Below are 24,187 nucleotides of genomic sequence, written 5' to 3'. Positions count from 1 at the left end.
AAGAAGGGTCCAAACTTTTAAATGAAGAGAAGTGTGTGTTAATACATGTAACTTACGGAAAAATATAATTAATTATAAATATGTCAAATTTATCCCGAACACCCTGTATATACATATTCTCCATTTACAATGCGGTTGAAATCTTCCATGTTCATGCCTATTTTCATTGTTTGACATTATTTTATTGCTGATTTGCATGTCAAATTATTACGGCAGTTATTCAATCTAGTGAAGGAATTTAAAAGACTTTCATTGGATTTATTTAGGATCACAATATTTGGCATAAAGTAAATACCTAAGTTGTTTACCTCTAATTTTGATATCACATTTTATGTCCTTTTCTTCATAATGTGATCCATACAGAAAATGGATGGGAGTGGAGAAAGAGAGAGAGAGAGAGAGAGAGAGAGAGAGAGAGAGAGAGAGAGAGAGAAAGCACCTATGTCTTACGCCTGAATTTACACCAGTCTATCTTCTTGTATTTCTTCTTAAAGTTCTTAAAAGAACTGGGCGATGGACTGAGTCCTTGACTCTTTATCCCGTCATCTGAATGAAGAAAATCTGTGTGGATGGAGTGTTATTGAACTAAAAGCTCTAGTCATGGCCGGGTAACGGCCATAGCTGAGCCTCAGTTAAAACTTCATTGGCTACAGCATTGCCATCTGTTACCCTGGAAGTCCTAAAAAGGACTTTTTTCAATTTTTCACCAGATACACTTCTGAATTCTGATGTACCAGCATTATTCTCGTCTTTTTATGGTGTAGTTGTTCTCTAAACTGATATTTATTAATTCTTTCTTGTAATATTAAATTTTATAAAGTTACTTTCTTAATAATTAATTACTATTTTTTAAATTATCATTTTTATATTATTTCTGCAAATTAAATAGCATTTATTAATTTATGCATCTCTAATACTAAAAGTGATGAAATGTGTAGCGTTTATATCTATCATAACTTCCATTACAGAAGTTATACTTTTTAGATTAAGATTGAACTTTGAATTTAATTGGTTGATGGACTGAGTCCTTGACTCTTTATCCCTTCATCTGGATTTTAGATTGTGGGTGATGAGATTATTGTGGGTAATTTACCCGCTCATTGTGAGCATTGAGGCTGTATCAGCTTTCTATTGCGATGGAGGATTTCGGTTTTTTATGTTTGAAACGATCTGAGGGCTTACAGTCCACTGCCTGTCGAACTAGCTGATTTGGGTGATTGTCCGTGATTGTGAAGAATTTCTCTGCAATGCTTGTCATGTAGGTCTTAATATCTGGAAGATTGGCTTCTTGATGTAACTGGATGTTTCTGATGAACTATGGGGCATTAAATGCCATTCTTAGGCATTTATTCTGTATTATCTGAAGTCTGTTGATGTTGCTTTTAGTCGTGTGACCCCAGGTTGGAGAGGCATAAGTTAGTTGCGGTCTGATTACCGATTTGAAAAGGAGGATTTTGTTGCTTATGCTTAGGAAGCTGTTCCTGTTTAAAAGTGGATATAGCTGTGCTATATCCACTTTTAACTTGCCTTAGTGGCAACACTATCCATATGTGACTTGAAGTTAGGACGTCTATCAAGATGAATTCCCAGATATTTGGTAGAATTGCGCCAAGGGATGATTTTACCAAACATTTGTATGCTTGTATTTGGTTCTGCTTTACGTCTGGTGAAAAGTATTGCAGAGCTTTTGTTTGGATTAATTGCGATACGCCACTTGGTGTACCAATCCTCCAATTCATTGACTGCTCTCTGCAGCTTGATTGTGGCCAGGTGTGGACGGAGGGATCTGGCTATAATGATTGTGTCGTCGGCATACAGAGAGGTGATTGCTGGAGACAGTTTGGGGAGATCTGCCATGTATATGGAGAAGAGTAGGGGAGATAGCAGAGAGCCTTGAGGTACTCCGGCCGTGATTCTCCTCTCTGTGGATCTGATACCGTTGAGTTTTATTTTAAATTTTCTGTTATTTAGATATGATTTGATAAGTAGCACTAGTGGCAATGGAATACCAACTTCGTGTAGTTTAAAAATTAGTCCATGATGCCACACTCTATCAAATGCTTGAGTGATGTCTAGAAAAACTGCGCCAGAGTGTTGGTGCCATTCATACCCTTGGGTTATATGTTCGATAACTCTGTAAATTTGTAGCGTTGTGGAGTGATATTTCCTAAAGCCGAATTGTTCATCTTGAATTATATGGTTGATATCTGTTGCCTCTTGAACCCGTGTGAGAATAGCACGTTCGGCTATCTTACCTATGCATGAAAGAAGGCTGATTGGTCTGTAATTTACAGGAAACTGTGTATTTTTTCCAGGTTTGGGAATTAGGAAAACGTCGGCAATTTTCCATCGCTGTGGAAAATAATTTAGCCGGAAGATGGCATTAATGATGGCTACTAGATGCATAACCCCTTTGCGGGGAAGTAACTTGAGTACCTTGTTTGTTATTCCACCTGGACCCGGAGCCGTTTTGTTATTTAGTTTTCTTAAAATCTCATATACTTCTGTTGGTGACACGGATTTGTTATTGGATTGGATTGAAGCATTTTGAGTTATTTTACGCACTCGGGTGTGAATTTTACTTATGAAATTTATATCGGTATTGATATAATTGGGGCTGCATTGTTTTTCTAAACTGTCAGCAAATGCTTCAGCTTTTTCCTCGTCGTTGTAGACAACATTAGATTCACCTTGGATTGGAGGAAATGTAAAACGCTTTGAACGGAGTGATTTCATCATTTTCCATATTGATTGATCCTCTGTGTTTAATTGGAGAATTGTGTTATTCCAGAGTTGGTTACGATGGTCCTTTAGGGCATATCGAACCTGGTTTGTTGCTGTATTGACTGCTTGTTTATCCGCTGGGTCCATTGTTCTCTGATATTGCCTTCTTAATCTGTTTTTCTCTTGGATAAGACGTTTTATATCCTCTGGAAGTTTATTTGATGGTGCACATTTGGTTATATTTTTTACCTGTGTTATAGCTGTCAGCAGTTGTTTTTCAAGAGTCTTCACTGCTTTTTCTACATCTTCGGCAGATGTTATATGTGGTATTGGACCAAGGTTTTCCTGGAAGGCTGAGGGAAGTTGTTTCCAATTTATAAATGTGGTGGTGTTTTCTGTTAAATCTTGTATGGTGCCTAGTTGTAATATGATGGGGTTATGATCAGAACTTAAGTCGTTGATTGCTTGTATCTGATAGCTGTGCGCTATGTTTTTTAATATAGCTATATCTAATACATCAGGACGTCCGGTAACTCCGTAATGTGTGGGTTCAGTGGGTCCTATTACTGTTATATTTCTTGAAGTGGTGTAAGAGTTGAGTATTCTTCCGTTAATATTTGAGTTTCTGCTGTTCCAGACTGAATGTTTGGCATTAAAATCTCCGGCTATAATCACTGCTCTGCCTGTATTTAGTATCACATCCAAGTCAGATTCAAGGAGTTTTTTATTTGGGGGATTGTAAGCTGAATATATCGTAATGCTGCTTGTGTTTTCCATATATATTTCTATTCCTGTAGTTTCCATGTGTACTGTTTGGGGTTCTGCTATTGAATTATGTTTTATGTTTCTTTTCACAAAGATGGCAGTGCCTCCACCTCTAGCAAAGCATCTGTCTGTACGGTAAGTGCTATAACCGTTGATTCTGATTTTGTCACTTGAACGAAGATGTGTTTCATTTATGAGGATGATGTCTGCTTGGGTTTCTGCCGCAAACTCCTGCAGCTCCTGTAATTTGATAGATAAACCATTTGCGTTCCATGAAACAATTTGTAACGATTTCGGTTTTCTTTTAGACTTATCCATTAAGAATTTCCATAAAGAGTGATTGTGTATGCCTTAAGATGATATCTTTGACTTCTTGAGTTGGGTTAGTTTGTTGGAGTTCAGCAAGCATTTCACCTAAATGGCTTGTTATGTTCAGTAGGATAGGTTTGTTGGTTTGCTGTGACTGCTTTGGTTTTGGGTCTTTTTGGAAGGTTGATCTTGTAACTTCAGCATACGATCTTCCATCCGTTGTGGAGACTATGGTTTGATGGGAGGACGCTTGTTCTTGAAGAGGTTTACTGGTTTTGAGTTGTATCTTTTGGTTTTGGGGAAATGCTATACAGCCCCTATAGGCAGGGTGTGTACGAGGAAGTGTACGAGGTTTATGGCATTCATTTGATGCATGTTTGCCACCACGTTTCACGCAACGAAATTCAGCCTTGCATTGTAGTGCATGCCCAATCTTCTGGCATCTATGGCACTGGGTTGTAGTTGATTTATGTTTCAATGCCTCAACTTTTATGACTAGATCACAGATGGTTTGGAGATTGTATATATGTTTTTGGTCTTTACTTATTTCCACCAGAATTAGGGGATAGGGTGTTTTATCAGCTCTCCGCATTCGGCTGACTTTAATTGGGCTAAATCCTTTAAGTTGGAGGTCTGCAGTGAGGTCTTCTATTTGCAATGTTTCAGTTACTCCCCTTAACACTACTTTTAAATTTTTCTCACTGTTGAGTGCAAAAGTGTGGTATGGCAAATTGTTGTTGTCTAGAAGTTTGGTCATTTTTCTGTAGTCTGATGATGTTTTAGGTTGTATGCGGATGCCTTCTTCTGTGTTTGTGGCTTTAATGAAGGTGATATCTGAAGATTTCAGTGTGGATGCAAAGGACGTCCAGTGCTCCTTGGCCCTTTGGACGACTGGGGGTACCCTTTCTTTAATTATATTATCTGGTTCTATCTCCGTTGTTTTGGGTGTATCTGCAGTAGAGGAGATTTTCCTTTTCTTTTTGACTGTTTGGAATTCTGTGCTGGTTCCCAAAAAACTGCGGAGTATTATCCAGAGATGCAGCATCCTCTATATTCGTGGATTGACTTAATTCTGGTTCAGTCAACATACTTCCTTCATTAAAATCATCCATCCTATCTTCTGTGACTGCTGTAGGGGGGAATGTATCTAACAGCTTTACTTTCCCTGGCCAGTTGTCGCTCAATGGTTTTCCTAATCTTAGGAATTCTCTGTAAACTTCTTCGAATATGCTTTCATTGAGAGGTTTTGTCATGTCTGATAGAAGGCAACAACTCTATTAGAATAAAGTTTGAGAAATGGGTCCTAGAGCCCAATGTAAATATCCCGTAGATCAAATCGATCTACCAGCATAGGTAGCAAATATTTCACAAAATGAAGAACGCTTACCTCTATATATAAATATCCCGTAGATCAAATCAATCTACCAGCATCGGTAGCAAATATTTCACCTTAAAATGGCGAGTTCTAAACTACAAATTTTTTAACACTAACACGCGAGCCGCCATTTTGATAAATCTTGAATTATACCACTACAAAAACATTGTCATGAGTATTTGGACTCAATGGAGTCGTCATGTAATAATAATAATATTGTCTAAATTTTCAAAGTGTTCATTGCATCACTTTTATAATGATAAAATTATTATTATTATTATTAAAACTTTTGAACACGTCTTAATGACAGGCAGATAAAAATAGTTCCCATAGTTCCCACTCACCATTAATCATTCTAAAAATATCGAAATATTCCAGATTAAGATTGTTCTTATAAGAACTGGGCGATGGACTTTCGCCCAGTTCTTATAAGAATTCAGATGACGGGATAAAGAGTCCTTGACTCTTTATCCCGTCATCTGAATGAAGAAAATCTGTGTGGATGGATTGTTATTGAGCTAAAAAGCTCTAGTCATGGCTGGGTAGCGGCAATAGCCGAGCCTCAGTTAAAACTTCATTGGCTACAGCATTGCCATTTGTTACCCTGGAAGTCCTAAAAAGGACTTTGTACCGCCTAGGTCCCCTCATCATATCGTATTCATTATCCCAGATTAAGATTGGTACACTTCTGAATCCTGATGTACAAGCATTATTCTCGTCTTTTTATGGTGTAGTTGTTCTCTAAGCTGATATTTACTGATTCTTCCTTATAATATTAAATGTATATAAATTACTTTCTTAATAATTAATTATTATTTTTTAAATTATCATTTTTATATTATTTCTGCAAATTAAATAGCATTTATTAATTTATGCATCTATAATAATAAAAGTGATGAAATGTGTAGCATGTGGGGAAAAGCAGAATTATTTACATTAATAAATAACTTTAAAAAATAGATATACAGTTTTTAATAATCTTATGTTATAAAATTATATAACCAAAATAAAGCCATATTTTGCTCTTGTTTAGAAATACTTGATATTTCGAAAATTTTATCTAATTTCTGTATATGAACTGCCTAAGCAAAACGCTCTTTCATCTTCTGCTCGAATTGAAAGGTCAATCTCTGGAGGTCAAGGCTTGGAAACAGCGCTAATGTAAATACAAATCCAAGTAGGAATACTTTGACATTGAAAGTACTAGAACAATAACGACAACAAAAATTCTTCCTTTGATTATATGCTTTATAATAAATGAAGCATAGCATTAAGACAAAATAGTCTGCTTAAAATGCACACATTATATGCTTTAAGATAACTAAACAGAAACAAAAACAAAATTAAAACTTACACTTTGTTTTCAAACTGCTTACAATGGATTTAATGTTAGTTTGAAGTAGACAGTTACGTGCACTGATAAAACGTGTTATTAGGAGATGCATAAATACGATTCATAAAGACACACATTCAGCGAAGACTAAAATTAAAACGAGCTCAGACAAGAACAGTCACCTATGATTCAGGTGACTTCGACAATCTTTATCCAAGAAGTATTGTTGAGCAAGTCCGCTCTTGCTTGTCCATATTGAATATATTTTTTTATCTGTTCTTCTTCTTATTATTATTCTGTAAATAATAATACAAAATAATAACGAGGGTAGTTTGGAATGTTCTCGGCCTAACAATGAAAAAACGAATTTATATTTCAAAATTATTTTTATTTTTCAACATGATCTCCCTTAAGACTAATACATTTATTCCAGCGATGCTTCAGCGCCATTATCCCGTCGCTGTATTGGTTCTCAGTAAGATCTGCAAAAATACCCCTCTACAGTTGCAATCACCTCTTGATTCGAAGAAGAACGCTGACCAGCGAGGAAGAGTTTTAGTTTTGGGAAGAGATAGAAGTCAGAGGGAGCCAAATCTGAGAAATAGGATGGATGATCCAACAATTCATAGTGCAGATCCCTTAATTTTCCCATTACGAAAACGCTTTTGTGGACAGGTGTATTGTCCTGATGAAAGACGATAATTTCTTCTGGAAACAGGATATTTTCTCACGAATGTTTTCGTCTAGTCTGGTTGAGAGATCGGAATAATATTCCCCTTATTGGTTTACCCTTTTCAATATAATTAATAAACAGCATCCCAAAACACCGATGACATGATCTTTCCTGTTGATGGATCCGATTTTGTCTTCTTTGGCGCTGAACAATAGGCTTCTGTGCACGTTTTGACTGCTGTTTGGATTCTGGTGTGTAATGGTGAATCCAAGTCACATCCATAGTAATAAATCGAGGAAGAGTTTTAGTTTTGGGAAGAGATAGAAGTCAGAGGTAGCCAAATCTGGGGAATAGGATTGATGTTCCAACAATTCATAGTGCAGATCCCTTAATTCCCATTGCCAAAACACCTGTGTTGGCAGGTGCATTGTCCTGATGAAAGACGATTTTTTCTTCTTCAAACAGGGTCTTTTCTCACGAGTGTTTTCGTCCAGTCTGGTTGAAAGATCGGAATAATATTCTCCGGTTATTGTTTTACCTTTTCAAGATAATTAATAAACAAACAAAATGTCTTAGCATCTCAAAACACCGATGCCGTGATCTTCCCTGTTGATGGAACAGATTTTGTCTTCTTAGGTGTGCTGAACAACCAGTTTCTGTCCACTTTTGACTGCTGTTTGGATTCTAATGTGTAATGGTGAATCCAAGTCTCATCCGTAGTAATAAATCGACCACAAAATCAGTTTTATTCTTGTTAAAACGCTGGAAGCACTGTTCAGAGATTTTCATGCGAGTGCGTTTTTGATCTGCCGTGAGCAAGTGTGCGGCACCCATCCTGTGCAAAGCTCTTTCATATGCAATTTTTTATGCAAAATATATCCTATACGTTCTTTTGAAATGCCTATAGTCTCATAATTTCACGCATTTGACTCGCTGGTCACCCAGTACCATATCGTGCACTTGAATGATTTCTGATGTTAAACTTTTTGAAAGTCCTTCCCGTGGATCATCTTCAAGGCTGGTATGGCCACGTTTAAACTCGGCAGTCCATTTCTTAGTTGTCGAAAACCAAGAAGAGTGCCCACCCATAAATTTCTATGAACTTTTAATGAATATCATTTGGCGCTAAACCTTCTTTTACAAAGAATTTTAAAGCCGCACGATACTCCATTTTATCCATTTCGAGGGGTACAGACAACACGTTTGCTTCAGACAGCTGTATAAAACAAACTACTTGATTGAATGACTTGCAATTTCACAGGGATGCTTATGACAGATGTACCAACGTAGAAATAAAAAACTATTGCCGATAGTGTTGCCATCTATGGTCGAGGCCAAGAACTTTTCGGAATCACCCTCGTATATGTCAGTGGCGATTTCGGTTGGGTGTGATATCGTGTGGCTTACGCATCCTGCGTTACAAAATTCACATCAATTTGACCATATGATTACGTTTTTATCGATGTATGAAATTTTTAAGAGTGTATAGCGCATGAACGCTCATCTTAATTGGTCTAATGCAATTAATTCTAAGATAGCTTTTAATGTTTTATCAATTAATTGTAACTAAATCCAAATGCCTTTCTCTTTGGAGAATAATAAACAAGGCCAAGAAAAAAAAGTCTTGACCGCACTTTACATCCAGTTAACCATTCTACTGTATTGTATTGTGAGATAGAAAAGTGTCTCATGTACTCAGTTTTTGCATCTTTGTGCTTGCTCAATAAATTTGGAGGACGAGAACGAGGCTTCGACTAAAAGCATACAATCCCCAAAACCTCTGGCAGAAAACGGGACATTAGTAGATCGTTATCACGGTTTATCATTCTAAATATGAGAACAAATTTATAAATTATTTATAAAAAAATTATATATTGAAATAGTGCCTATATCGTGTCCTAAACAAGTCAGTTCACACTTCACGTACGTAAACAGATAAAACTCCGAAAGCAAAAACTTCAACTCAATTCTATATTATTATTGTTATTATTATTACTACTATTCAGTTAATATAGCATTAACTAAATAATTTTCACACTTATTTTGCCTTACATTATGAAATCTGTTTTCGATAAAGTATTTCTCCCATATTTTTGCTTTCTTACCATTTTAATGGAGAGCTTTTGAGAACACTTTCCCAGACATTGGAACATATTTTCCTGATCGATAAAGCATACCGAGATAAAAATGTGGGTTACTCTATTGATAGTATTTCGATATCTACTTGTACACTAGCATACTTTAAACTTTTCTCGTATATAACGTAAAACTTCATATTGATGAGGCTGTCTGTAAATAGTTAATATTTATAACTTGGTTTAGAAGTAATGTATGAAATGCAAGTGATCAAAGTGATAAATATTGTTTAAAAAATAATGAAATATGAAAACCAAATCTTTCTCTTCCCGAATAATTATGAACTCAAGCAATTTGTGAATGGGATACGTTCTCGACTAAAAAAAAAAATTAGACATCACCTTGGAAAACTAACTGGCTTTGAAACGATTTCTAACGATTTTTACTTAATAATTTAAGAAAACTGTCATCTAGACCAGTGATGGTCATTTACATAAACGCCAACGAAAATCGTGTCTCATTTTTCTCCCCAAATTAATCTTTGTTCTATAAGATAAAGATACGCAAAGAACAACTTTGCTCTCTTCTCTACCATCCCAAAAGAATATTCCAAGTACACTATTGCTAAGGGTTCTATTTTATGGCACCCTTTTCCGCTTACCTACTCAAGAGTCATAATATAAGGATATCTTACGAATTTATTCAAAGTCTCCGTAGTGTTCTTAGATTTCTGAGAAACATTAATTACTTCTATAAACATCCCAGTGAATAGCCTGTGCAGCTCAGTGAAAGTGGTGTTTACGCTCCTCAGCGCTAAACCGCCCGAAGAAAGAGCATCGCAAGTGCGATTCTAGTCGCTGACTAGAGGAACGTTTTCTAAGCCTTTTTTCGACCAGTTCTGATCAACATTTCCAGGTTTTTTCTCCCGGAATCTAGGGTTTTTCGTCCGGTAAACTCAAGAAAATTGACCGTAAAACCACACTATTTTCAGACATTACAAAAAATATTGAATTAGGCTTAGGTACCATAAGATGGCGAGCTTATTTTTAGCCGGGGGCCAGGGCAAGTCACCTTCATTCCCCAAAGTGTATAGTATTAGTAAGTGTTTTCGAGTTTTATGTCATAACAATATAAAAGATAAAATATCCACCTAACAAACAATAAAGATTTTATTTGTTATATTTGTGAACTTACTTTTTTAAAGGGACAAGTTTATTTTGTAGATGGTGTGTATGTAATATGAAGTTTTCTGAAAGCCTACAAAATGTAAACTGTCATATAGGTATCTGAAAACTTCATATTCATATATTTAAAGAATTACTGATTTGATATTTTGCTCATTATTTATAATTTACTTTAAAATATATAATAACATATGAATAAATAATTAATTAATAAGTAAATAAATAAAGAAATTTAAGTCATTTATTTCTTTTATTAGATTAGAATAACTCAAAACACCTTTTGATTCTCTAAGAATAAAATTATAAATAAGGGGTTTAACAGCCGTATTATAATCCATGGTGGCTATGGACCGACCGTGAGATGCGGTGATTAATACCCTTGGAGGGTAATGGATGCCAATGCTATAGCCAATGAAATGAAGTCCTAACTGAGGCTCGGCTATTGCTGTTACCCTCCTACCATGATTAGAGCTTTAATAATTATAACCCACGTTATTATAACCGAAGTTATAACATAACAGCCGTGTTATAATCCTTCTCCAGGAAAAGAAATACTGATCTCACTTAGTAATAGCAGTATTATAATATTTGTCTCAAATTTCATTAAGGTAACTTTAAGAACGTCGACTGTCAGATCTCTGTTTAAATTTTGATTTAATATATATATATATATATATTGTCATAGAATATTCTGCTGTCTACAGATATAGATAATCGTGTAGACTTTGCCAGTCCACTGGCAAATCCCGTAGACACGCACGGATGTCTACCAGCAAAACAATATATGTTAAAATTTATAATGCCCTAATAACAGGGGAAAGGAGTGTCAAGAACTCACTTGGCCACAGAGCGAAACCTACTTCCCTACATCTACCACTGGTCCTCGTCGCGGGTTAGGGGCCTACACGGCCATCAGACGTCGTGCTTTTTTCACACAGTAAACACTAGGTTTCGAACTGTGTTAGTGCCAGTGCAATGTGAGATTCCCGAAAAGCCTTATATAAAATTCAATCAGGCACAGTCTAAAATAATGCGTCCTATCTCGTCAAATTCCAAAGTGAATCTCTACACTTAGGTTAATGACACGGAAGAAGTTGATTTGGACACTGGAGGGGACTTCACACCTGTTCCATCACCAAAGACTCCGCGATAATGTTATTGTTTGCAGGAGGAACAATCAAACAAAAGACGAAGAACATCTGAAGATGATATGGAAGAGGATATAGCAACACAAGACACCCAAGATAGAAAAGAAAAGATCCCTCCAGTTATCCTCCAAGATAAAGAAAAGTATACCTCATGCTCAAGGTCATAGGAGAACAAAACATGAATTTCTCCAGGGCAAGAAATACTAACGAGGGTGTAAAGATTCATCCTACTGCTAGATAAAGATAATCCTGTAGACCCTACAAAGTCTACAGGATTATATATATCTATAGACAGCGGAATATTCTATGACAACATACTGTATATACGGTAAACAATAATGGAAAACGTAAAATGCTACTGTTTCAGATTATCGTAAGATGGTTTAAATGCTGGACAACTCCAAATTTCCCTTCCATACCTTCACACTAACAAGCGAGAAAAATCTTAAAAGTGGTGCTTAGAGGAGATGCTGAGCGCATCACAACTAATGAGGTCACTACTCACCTCATCAGATAAGGGCTGACCACAATCAAAATCAGTAGGATGTTGAGATCTGACAAAAGGCCCAATGCTTCTGATGTTGGTCCAAATCAGCAATACACAGAAAAGGATATATGAAGTGATAGATATTTGCAGGCTCAAAATTACAACCGAGCCTCCAAGGAAGAAGCCATGGCAAGGAAATGCCATGCATGCCAAACATTTGCGCATGCCCAAAAGCTGTGCAGAGCTGCCTACAGATGTCTGGTGTCTCTCTCTCTCTCTACAGATGTGGAGAGAGACATCAGACCAGCACCTGCATCAAGCCAAGATCCACACCTGCCTGTTGTGCTAACTGTAGAGGACCACATCCCACTAATTACGAGGGGTGCCTTTTCCACCCAAAAATTCGTAGGTCAGCAAGAGTGAACCCTGCCCCCACATGCGATGACACCATAAGCAACCAAACAGGTCACTCTCCTGATCGAAATACCTCACATTCATCAGCACAGGAAGGCACGCGACCTTCATTCATGACCAAAACATACGCAGAGGTGGCACGAACTCAGATTCCTTCATTTCAAGAGCAAACAAGCTGTAAGTTAACATCAGTTCTAACTACTTCACTTTCCACAATGCTGCATGAATTCAGCAAAGCAAGCACCTAACCATCTTCCAGAAAGAGATTTTATCTAGAAACCCAATCCATATTGACCTCTCTATAATGTATAAAAAATTCAATCCAAACGCCCTAATGATTATAGCTTGGAATGCTAACGGACTGAAAAAATAAAATTCTTGAGCTGCAAGAATTCCCAAACAGATACAATACGGACATAATCTTGATCAGCGAATCACACTTCAGACCATCTAACCCAAGATTAAGAGGATTATATACTATATAGGACAGACAGACTTAACTGTAGTGGTAGTAGTACAGACATTTTAATTAAAAATTATTTAAGCCACAATGTTTTAACCAACCCTCAAACTTTAAATCTTGATGTCACAGGTATGGAGATGCACACCAACAACGCAGGTAGACTTAAAATCTATGCATCGTACAATCCTCTCAGCATTCTATTATTCACATCGGATTTAGACTTCATCCTCCGCTCAACGGATTCCATAAGTATAGCAGGAGACCTCAACTCCAAACATACACCTTGGTTCAGTCCGTCAATCAACTCCAAAGGCAGTACTTTATTTAACTACACGTCACTCAACTCATCAATAGTAGCTGGGCTTACCAAGCCCACCCACTACATCCCATCAGGAAGGTTCCGATGTACTAGAATAGCCATCCTCAAAAACATCAGATATCAATATCAGCTAGAGACATGAGAAGAGCTTACTTCAGATCATAATCCCATCCAGCTCAAGCTAGGTACCCAGGATCAGTTCTCTCCTCAACACTCTTTGTAGCATGGGAAAAGATCTTTAAGGTTCTTCCAGATCCCTTCCGCCCACCTCCTGTTATTCGCAAAAAAAAGAAGACATAGACTTAGCTGTAAGCAACCTAACAAGACAAATTAACATAGCAATAACATCAGTCACACAAACCACTGTCTTCCACTCGTCCAGTCGGATTCCGGAAGAGATAATGGACCTGATTAGGGCTAAAAACAAAGCCGGAAAGCGATCCCACAACGAGAGAGCACCGCAGGACAAAACAACCTTAAACAACTTGAACAGACAGATTCGAGAAACTCTCCAGAAACACAGGAATTTCAAACGGGAATCTAAACTTACGGAAATCAACCCAGAAGATAACTCCATATGGAAATTTCTAAAATCACTTCGTACCAAAAGACAACTCCTTCTCCCTATGAAGACCACACATGGAATTGCACACGCAGGTGAAGAAAAAGTTGAAACCCTAATTGACAATATGGAAAATCGATGCAACCCATCTAACGAAAAATTAAATATTAATCTCATTTATAAAGTTCATCGTCAAATCATAAAAGCATTAAGACAGCCTAAGGATGATTCAGAGCTCATCGCCCCACCACTCCAACAGAAATAATCAATATTATATCCCAATTGAAGAATAAAAAGGCTCCTCCGACGGCATCACCAATAGAATAATAAAATTACTCCCAAGGAAGGCCATAATCCATCTAGTTAATATAACCAATTCCATATTAAGACTCCAGTACTTTCCCAGAGCTGGAAAACTGCTGACATCATCCCTCTAAAAAAGCCTGGTAACAACCCACATTCCCCTCACCAAAGTTAGCGGCTCATCAGTCTTCTTTCCTGCCTCGGCAAAGTAACAGAAAAAGTCATCCTAACAAGTCCAGAACTAGCAGTGAACAAAAATAAGATAATCCCAAATGAGCAGTTTGGTTTTCGCAAAGCTCATAGCACAGTGCAACAAATTCACCGATTAACAGAACACATCATCCGTGGTTTAAACTGGCACCTCCACGCTGCTTCTGTGTTCTTGGACATTGCCAAGGTCTTTGATAAGGTCTGGGCCTTATCTTCATCAAAACCTTAACTTCAAACTTATTGAAAACAATATCCCAATTAAGCTAGTAAAACTTATTAACTCATACCTTAGCGAAAGATACATGCAAGTAAAGCTTAACGGAATTGTTTCATCAAGGCGCAAAATTCTATCTGGTTAGTCAAAATTCTCAAAGTTCCCTTCAGGCCCCACTACTGTTCACAACTTATGTATCAGACATCCCTCTAAATTCAAGAACAACCATTACGGCCCTTTATGCTGACGACACCGCTATTCTAGCAAGGTCTCTCAGTCCTCTCCTGGCAATCAGTAAACTCCAAGGAAGTATCAACGCACTGGAAAAATGGTTCACCAACTGGAGGATTCAAGTAAACCACATGAAAAGCTCAGCCATGTTATTCTCTAGAAAAAATGTCTACATTAAAGAAGACATCTTACTCTCTGGACAAAAGATCCCATGGCAATCAGAGACCAAATATCTTGGGGTACTACTGGATAAGAAACTCCTTTTTAACAAGCACATCAATCTCATTGTCTCTAAGTCATCCAAAGTAATAGCTCAGCTCTACCCAATGGTCAAACCAAGAGCAAACTGAACTTACAGAATAAATTACTACTTTACCGGATGGTCATACGTCCAGTTATTACCTACGCCTCACCAGCATGAAGTAACACTTCACTATCAAACATTTCAAAACTACGAAAAATCCAAAATAAGTGCCTAAGGATGATTCTAGATGCCCCATGGTTTATCATAAATTGACAGATTCATCGAAACAACGAAACAGAGTACTACAAATACAAAAGACCGAAGGCTATTCTACTCCCAGCTGATCATAACTAATACAACTCCCCCCCCCCCCAGAGGGCGAGCTTAAAGCTCACAAAACTCCCTTTCCCAAACAACTTTTTTTACAAAGGGGAATATGAAAAGCACTTATGAAAAGCTATTAAAACGTATAACAGTAGCGTTATACGTATTATAACCCAATTTAAGGGGTTTCGTTTAAAAAAATGACTTCAAATATTTGATTTTTTTAAAAAAAATTATGTTAGCACTTTAACGCTTTTTTATTCCTCAAAGGGTGTGTAAAGATATATTTTTATTCATTAAAGCAGGGATTCCCAAATTTTTGCCATCATACCTCCATTTAGTGTAATCTTAATGTACACACCTACCCCAAAAATCCAAACGCTAAAATGAACACAAATGAACAAGAAAACAACACAAAGAACTTTATTTTTAATAAAGAGATAAAAAATAAAAACGTTCAAATGAAACAAAAATAATTATTCATCTTAAACAATTATACAATAATTATATAATTCTAAAACAGTTATGTAAAACCATGTTACTCACTTGAAATTAGAATTTTGGGAAAGATGGATTTATTGTAACAGTGTGCAACTAAAAGGTTCTTCACAACTCCTCTAACACTTTTCAATTTGGAAAACCTCGCTTTAAATGAATGTTTGTAAATATGTATTTAATAATAATTTTGCTACTGAAATAATTTTTAAAATTTTTAATAAGTTTCTGTATTTAAATACAATTATTTTTATATCGTTAAGTATAAAACAATACACCATTCAAGGATTATTTTATGTACTAAATAATAATAACTATAATGTAGTCACTCGTAAGTTGTATTATGGATGTGAATTTTCAGAAAGTTCAAAGCAGACGTCTACCAGACATCTACTCGATAATTTCTCAACTCATTGTTAAAATAAGCCAAAATGCTGTCTCTTAGTTCATCCAGCAGTTTTTGTTGCTGTTCATCAAGAACAAAATCTCGACGATTTTGTAGAAATTTATTCAATAAACTTCTAAATGCTGAACCACCAGAAAGATTTTCGAGATAAAAGTTTAATTTGCCAAAATTTGCTTTCACATCCAATCCGGAAATTTGATAGTAGTTTTCGAATGGTGCAACAGTCAAGCGAGCATTGACAGTAGCTACAACATCGTCAACGGTCGTATTCATAATTCCATAACCACGGATGGGAATGAAAAAGGCAAGTTTTCCAGTGAGATTGTAATAATTGCTTGTTAATGTAATTCTTGGTATTCTTAAGTCAAATCGGATACTTTGCGTCACCAAATTTGCCTGCAGAGATGTGACTTGGTACGTCGACGACCCTCGTATATTTGGTCGATTTACAAAAACGGTGACATCTGCTAAACCTTCTTTGACACGTTGACTGACATCATCGAGGCGGAATGGATCAAGAACTGGAATGTCAAGTTCGATAGCCCCTGTTCTCATAACGACCCTGAAATCTATCAGAATTTGTTGTACAAACTGCAAGAATCCGGAGTCGTTGTACTGGAGAGTATCTGAAAAAATAACAAGAAAATTAAATACTATCGGTAAAAGTGTGTTTACGTGTAATAGTATTTTAGGGACAAATTAATATTGAAAAAAATATATATTATCGCTACTAAATTTTGGTAATTCGGGTTATTGAAAAAAAAAACTAATAATACTTAATCTCAAAAATTCTGAAATAAAGTTATAAATTAAAAATGAAATTTACGGTACTATATTGATATAAGGAATTGATTATGACATTAGATAATAGTATATGATCTTTATACATAATGACTTTTTATTTTAATAATTGAAAATCGCCATATTTAGAGTTTATGCGACATTAATATCAGGTCCTATGAATCTAACTGAAGTCCTGATATTCTTAAAACAATGCAAATATTTCAATTTCAAGCCCTTGAAACTAAAGAAGTTCGAATCAGTGAAAGCTAGATATGCATACATCCATGCAAATTACAATTTGTAAAAATGTTAAACACAATTTCAATTTGAAGTAACATTTATTGAAAATACAAGACTGTAACATAATAGTCCTTATAAGGACTGGCTTAAAAGGGCGAAGCAATAATGCTTTTCATCTTCCCCGTTATCTGTAGAGGACAGTATTGAGATATTAAAGCTCTGATCATGGCAGGAGGGTAACAGCAATAGCCGAGCCTCAGCTAGAACTTATTTGGCTGACTGTAACGTAATCCTTATAAGGACTGGCTTAAAGGTGCGAAGCAAAACGCTTTTCATCTTCCCCGTTATCTGTAGAGGACTGTGTAGGGATAAGGTGTTATTGAGCTATGAAAGCTCTGATCATGGCAGGAGGGTAACAGCAATAGCCGAGCCTCTATTAAAACTTCACTGGCTACAGCATTGCTATCCATTACCCTCCAAGGGTATTGGATTGAATAAATCCATTTCCTGTAACGTAATCTTCAAATAAATGGTTAATTTAGTAATAGTATTCTATTTTTGTACTGGTGTGAGTCATTATCTGAATCCTAATTTAGTATTTTTAATATAAAATATAGCTAATTTACAAAATATACACTATTTATTTATTTATATTTATTTATTTATTGACATTTACAGGTTAAACATGATTTATTTATTCATATTTATTTATTTACATTTACAGGTTAAACATGATTTATTTATTTATATTTATATATCAGTACATTTTGTTGTCTAGAAGTGACGATGTGCGGGTGTGGTGGGAGGCCATTTGAGCCAGAAATAATTATTTACACCTTAAAGAAAATTTTTTTAAATTTCATTTTAAAAAGTTTGACATAAAATTTTAAAAATATTACAAAACAAAATTATCTCGCCAAAATAAAGGCATATCTTTTACTTATTTGGAAAGTAAAAATTTTGATTGTACCTGAAAGGTCAATCCAATTGGCTTGGACAGCACTTATGCACAAGAAAAATCCAATCAGGAATATTTTCATGTTGAAAGCACTAGAACAACAACAACAACAACAAAATCTTGTAATTAAATGCTTTGAAATAAAAACATAACACTGAAACTAAATGTACAGTCTTATTAAATACTAAATACATTACACCAAGGATAGACATTTGTTCTGACTCGCAGCCATTCAATTTATTTATGATTTGCGTACCACCCATTTTAATTTTGATATAAAATTGTTCACAATTTTCCTTCTAGGATATGAAATTGGAATTACCATAGCGTACCACAAATAAAATACAAAATATAATATCGAGCCTGAATCCAGAGTTTAGCTAATGTAGTGATATAACATTTTTGTAAACAGAAGCGAATGAAGATTAGAATATATCCAGACGATATAGTTCTCCTTAATAATCAAACTTTCGCTTCAATATATATGTTATACTTCATAAAATATGCCATCAGTACATTATGCTGGTAGTACACGTTTAACAATGGCTTATCATGCTTCTGTTTTCACTATAAATAGCAAAATCATTCTTTCTCTAAATGTACATCAACTGACTTGACATGTCTTATATCCTTCAAGACAATGGTCTTGAAGACTTGTAAACGGAGACACAGAGCAGCAACAACATGACGATCGCTACCTGGTAGGCCACAGAAAATCATAAAACAAGACATCCGAGTGTCAAAGCGCTTGGCGAGAAGTAATTGCCTATATTCCGAGTTAAAACGTTCGCTACCGACTTCTGAAATATTTTTGCGACGCCAGCACCATAACTGTTCGTCTGGAACTGAAGAACATGGTTTCGATGGTCGCTCAACTGCATCAGCAAGGGTAATGCTGAGCCTCGGGTGAAATGGCGTAAAACTCACCGCCAACTCTGAGAGTAGTGAAAATGCCTTGTCTTGGCAGTCTGAAGGATGAGTATGGGTTTGGCGGAAGTCAGGAGAACGCTACCACCTGCCCGAATGTGTTGTGTCAACTGTGAAGTTAGGTGTTGGAGGCATTATCAGAGGTTGTTTTTTTCATGGCTGAGACTGCCCTCCTCCCTAGTTCCAGGTAACAGGGAATCTTAACGCTGCATCCTATAATGACATTCTAGACAATTCTGTATTTGCACTTTATGGCAGCAGTTAAGTAAAAGTCCATTCCTGTATCAACACGACAATTCCCACTTCCAAAAAGCGAGCTCTGTGCAGAAATGATTTTATGAGATGGGCGTTGAACAACTTGACTTTCCTAAACACAGTCCTGACTTCAACCCCACTGGCACTTGTGGGTTGAATTGGAACGCTCATTGAGAACCAGGAAAAATCGCCAGACTTCAGTGACCAATCTCACTAATGCTTTTCTAGAAGAACTGAAAGGAATTACATAGCCCCGTACCAAAATATAGCTGAAAACCTTCCCAAAAGATGGAAGGCTGTTACAGCAGCAAGGGTTGACCAACTCCATAGAGTGAGAACTGCGATGAGCAGATTTGAAATATTTGAAACTTCAGACTTCGCGATATTTTTGATCGACAAACGTATGTAGCATCGATGTTTCTGAAAGTTTTTTTAAAAAAAGATGATTTTCATCCCCAGGGTGAGACTTTCGCCATTCTTATATAAACTATAACTCTTTTAAGAAAAGTTTTTGGTTTTGTATAACATTGATTCATCTATAGCATTAATACTGTACAGGTTTCCAATTTTCCGTAAATGGATTAACTACTCAATAGTTAAATTATAGAAATGAATAGAATAATTTTCTCTCTTTGATCTCTAAACAGATTTTCCATATTTCTTACAAATTATTATTATTATTATTATTATTATTATTACGTGACACCTCTAGGGAGTCCAAAGACTCATCGAGGGAGGACACCTACGCTACAACTCTCTTCCTCCACTACTCACTCAATCCACCAACTACAACAAACCGCAACTACACCAACGTCATCTACAAACCACTTTCACAGACAATCACAAACATACATGTCCATGACGGGATTCGAACCCGCAGCCTTTTGGCTGGAGAGCGGATACGCTAACCGCTCGATCAACCAGGCAAATAACAAAATAAAACGATCTAAATCACGAATAAGCAAATGAGAGTGTCATTGCCTCTCTATTCAAAAAATCGATCTACAAAACAAATGATTTTTTAACTAAAATAAATGATTTTCTAACTAACATAAATTAGGAGGAGTACTTACGATGGAAATACTCAGATGAAATGAACTTTCGGAATCTTTGTTATGAAACGTACTGTAACAACACAGATGAATCTTTATAAAGGAAAGCAAAGTGATTTTATTTATGTTATCAGATGATAAATATGTTTTCATTCCCACACCTAAAATTTATTTAGATAAATGATGTAAATAAATGTTTTGGTTTCCTGTTTCGATAAATTTACGTTTTATCGTTCTAGATGCGACAAGAAATTGGCATGTTCATTTTTTAATTTTTTTGTGTCAAGGCTGATAAGAAAAACGAGTGAAACACAAAAAATAGATAGATATGGCCGATATCTCTAGCGAACGAATGAGATTTCCAAAACCTTTCAAGATCATTTGCCGAAAATATTTCTTCTTAAGTTTGTCTTATCAGACGGACTGTTTATTTATCTTTTTATCAGTATTATTTCCGGTCATTATTGTACCAGTATTATTGTACGATCAAAATGGGTACACGATCTTATAGTGGTCCAGAACAATTAAGATTTCATCTCTAGTTTCCACGGCACAATTCACTTGTTTGTCAGGTGTTCACTATTGTCACGATGTTAAATTGTCCATCCATGGACAGAGATTAGGTCTAGTCTCTTGTGTTTAACCTCAATCGCACTGATCTATGTGTTGAGTTTCATCAATTCATTTTCATTGCGAATCACAGTTTCATTATGAATTTCATTTCATTGTGTGACTGTTTAACTAATTAGCAGATTTCATTTAAACTGTTTGGGTGAATGTTGTAGTTGTCTTCGATTTCGGCATGTTATTTTTCCTAAGAAGGCATACCATAGGGGAGATGAAGACCTATTATTTATTCTTTCGATGTAGCTAATATCATGAGTGGCTTAGTGGTCAGTGTATTTGCTCTCCCATATCAACAATTTCGGGATGGATGTTTGGTGCTACGGCCTAATCAGCTAATGCTATTAGGCCAGTTTATTATGTATGTTAGTTATGAGTATTTCTTTTGCCAGACAGCCACGACAGCTCCACATATGACAGGCTGACTCACTTTCTGGAGAATAGGTTCTTAATAAACGTTATTCTAGACAGAATCAAACTCAGGTTTTTCTAACCAATGGGTAATATCGATGCCAACTGGAATTTTAGGCCCCTCTAGGTAGGAGATGGTTTTCATCGTCTGATAAGGAACCCAGCATCTTACTTATTCGAGGCTTGACGTGGCTTTAAAAAAAGTTCTATGTTTGGCCTCTACAAATAGAATTTTCAGTTTATTCAATCTTTATATCCCTTCAAGGGTACTGTTAGTGCGAACATTTTCTTTCGTGGAAGAAATTCACCTAAAAATAGTCATTTAAAAGTTAATAATGAATTTTAATTTCATACTCAAGAAATAAAAAGAAGAATTAAACTATTTTTAGAAGTTAAGACACGGGAGTCAGCACCGGTGTCTGCCTCATTGGCTGAGTGGATGGTGCATTTACTCCATCCACTCAAGAATGTTTGTAAATGTCTTTAGGTTGCTTTAATCACCTTTGCCCAGACACTGTACTTATACTTTTTTCCTGGATGATATTTGCATAAAAAACTTTGACAGTGACGACAACCAGATGTGTGGTTCCTACGACACCATCGAAATCAAACGTGTCTGGCGATCTGAATATTGATTTATGCCTTTTAATCAGTCTACGAATTTCCACTCTCACACACACAGCACAAAGTAATCCTTTCATTTGGAATGGTCACAAGTTAACCTTGCAGCCAATAGATGATCATCTATTCTACTGCGTCTGCGTGATGTTTGCCACCAACGGATTCATCACTGTGTGCAGTGGATTTTTCCTCAAACCACGCACGAATTTTCCCAAATTTATTATGCAATCCACTCATTTTTCATTCAAGGCAATTATTTTTCTATAATAATTTATTAATAAAATGAATAGAAAACAAGCTCCTGTTAGAGGACAAGAGACTATTTTTTTTTAAAAAAAAAGTTGAAGTTAAAACTAATCGAGAAACATTTCGTACTATCACTTCCCGTCCTTTTGGTGGAGAGGTACATTTCTCATTTCGTCAAGAGTTATTCCGGTTTTTACTTTACGGTGCTTCACTTGAATCAGGAGATGCAATTAAAAAAAATCAATTTGAACCCAACGCTAAGAACGCAGTGTATATAATCTCATCAAACACAAAATAAAAATATTAACAGGTGTCAAGATATTTTACTACACAATGTAATCCGTAATATGGAAAAAGGAGTGCAAATGCAGATATTAACAGTAGAGAAGAAAGGTTTATTAGAATTCTCTGTATATATTGTAATGATAATATGTTATATGTACACTGCTTGCAAAGAAGTTGAGGACACTATAATGTGAGGACACTATAATGTGAGGAGAAAATAGCCATGGCGCCCACTTTAATAAGATGTAGGATCTCCCTTCGCTGTGATTACTGCAGAAATCCTCCGGGCATGCTTTCCACAAGCGTACGAGGGATCAGTGGGAATTTGGAACATTCTTCCTGTACGCATGTAATGAAGTGCTGGATTGTTGTGGGACGGACGTGCCTTGAACTCACCCGATGCTCCAATTCATCCCATAGATGTCGAATAGGGTTGAGATGAGGACTTTATTAAGCGTGGTCACGTTTATATCCCCAAACCACACAGTTACAGTAGCTCCATGGAGATGGAGCTACTGTGATTGTGTCACACTTTACACGCTCTTTGTACTACTGAAAATGACGCTGCACGTTGGCTCGGTTAATGTGATACCTTCATATTGCGATCCTACCATGGAAGCCCATGTTGCGAGACTGTGCAAGTTCATATTACAGTCGATGGCTGAAACTTCGTAATCAACGTATCGGCTGAAGAATGGCGGTTTTTGCATATTACCCTTCGTAGCACCCTACAGTTAAGTTCGGTGAGTGTGGTGAGTCGTCTATTGCGGGTAGTACTTGCAGAACCCCCCCCCTGAGCTTTCATCTCAGTATGGTATCACTAATTGTTGACCCGAGATGGCCCAATTTGTCAACAATTTGTCTAACGGATAGGCCTGTGGCGTTCTATCACCACGCCTCGTTCAAACTCCACCGGACACAGTTGCACTAACTCGGGATCATCATATTCCTCCAATTTATACCGGATACAAACACGTGACTCGTTACCTGGCACGATGTACCTTGACTGTCTGTTCATGACTTCTTTCCAACCAGTATATGTGTTCTATGTATTGTAATGATAACTACAATGGTTGTCAAGAATTCATGAGAGAAACTCCTCTGATGGGATTAGATGGTCTACCGGAGTTTCTAGAGTAATAATTCGAACTTTAAGAATTTTGGTTTTGTTCCAAACCGTCTTATTAATTATGGGTTGTGCAACTATGGCTGTGTAAAAATTGATGAACTAAAGTATAGTTTTGTTAATCAGTATTTTGTTCATCCTGTCTTCACTGCTTTTACTGGAATAAGAAATGAGAATTATAATGAGAAATATAAAGGAGAATTTTAAATGATCGAAAACAGAGAGCGTACACTGAGTCGAAAAAACTGTTCCCGAAATTTCTCTGATGATGCGAATCGTTTATTTGCATAGTATCACATGATCGAGCCAAAATGTTTGCGCCATTGTCAGAATTTTAAGGCTTAGCAGGAGATGCAAATACTTTAACGAGCAAAATCATTTCACTCGTGCACTGTAGTAA

The 24,187-nt window shown here is 36.3% G+C and overlaps 1 protein-coding gene across 1 annotated transcript; it reads right to left on the bottom strand.

Moving 5' to 3' along the window:
- Positions 1 to 16,232: 16,232 nt before the first annotated feature.
- On the bottom strand, positions 16,233 to 23,371 carry LOC150103906 (uncharacterized). Its single transcript, XM_090397092.1, has 2 exons — positions 23,254 to 23,371; positions 16,233 to 16,885 (listed from the first exon to the last, which is right to left on the bottom strand). Exons 1-2 carry the CDS (start codon positions 23,369 to 23,371, stop codon positions 16,233 to 16,235), a joined length of 771 nt encoding a protein of 256 aa, XP_090253218.1.
- Between the last annotated feature and the right edge of the window lie 816 nt (positions 23,372 to 24,187).

This window comes from Typopeltis vanoorti, chromosome 8 (genome assembly GCF_054136105.1).
Source record: "Typopeltis vanoorti isolate ZY-2024b chromosome 8, IOZ_Tvanoo_1.0, whole genome shotgun sequence".
Taxonomy (NCBI): domain Eukaryota; kingdom Metazoa; phylum Arthropoda; class Arachnida; order Uropygi; family Thelyphonidae; genus Typopeltis; species Typopeltis vanoorti.
The sequence above is the reverse complement of the archived record's forward strand: the minus strand, read 5'-3'. Positions and strand labels throughout refer to the sequence as shown.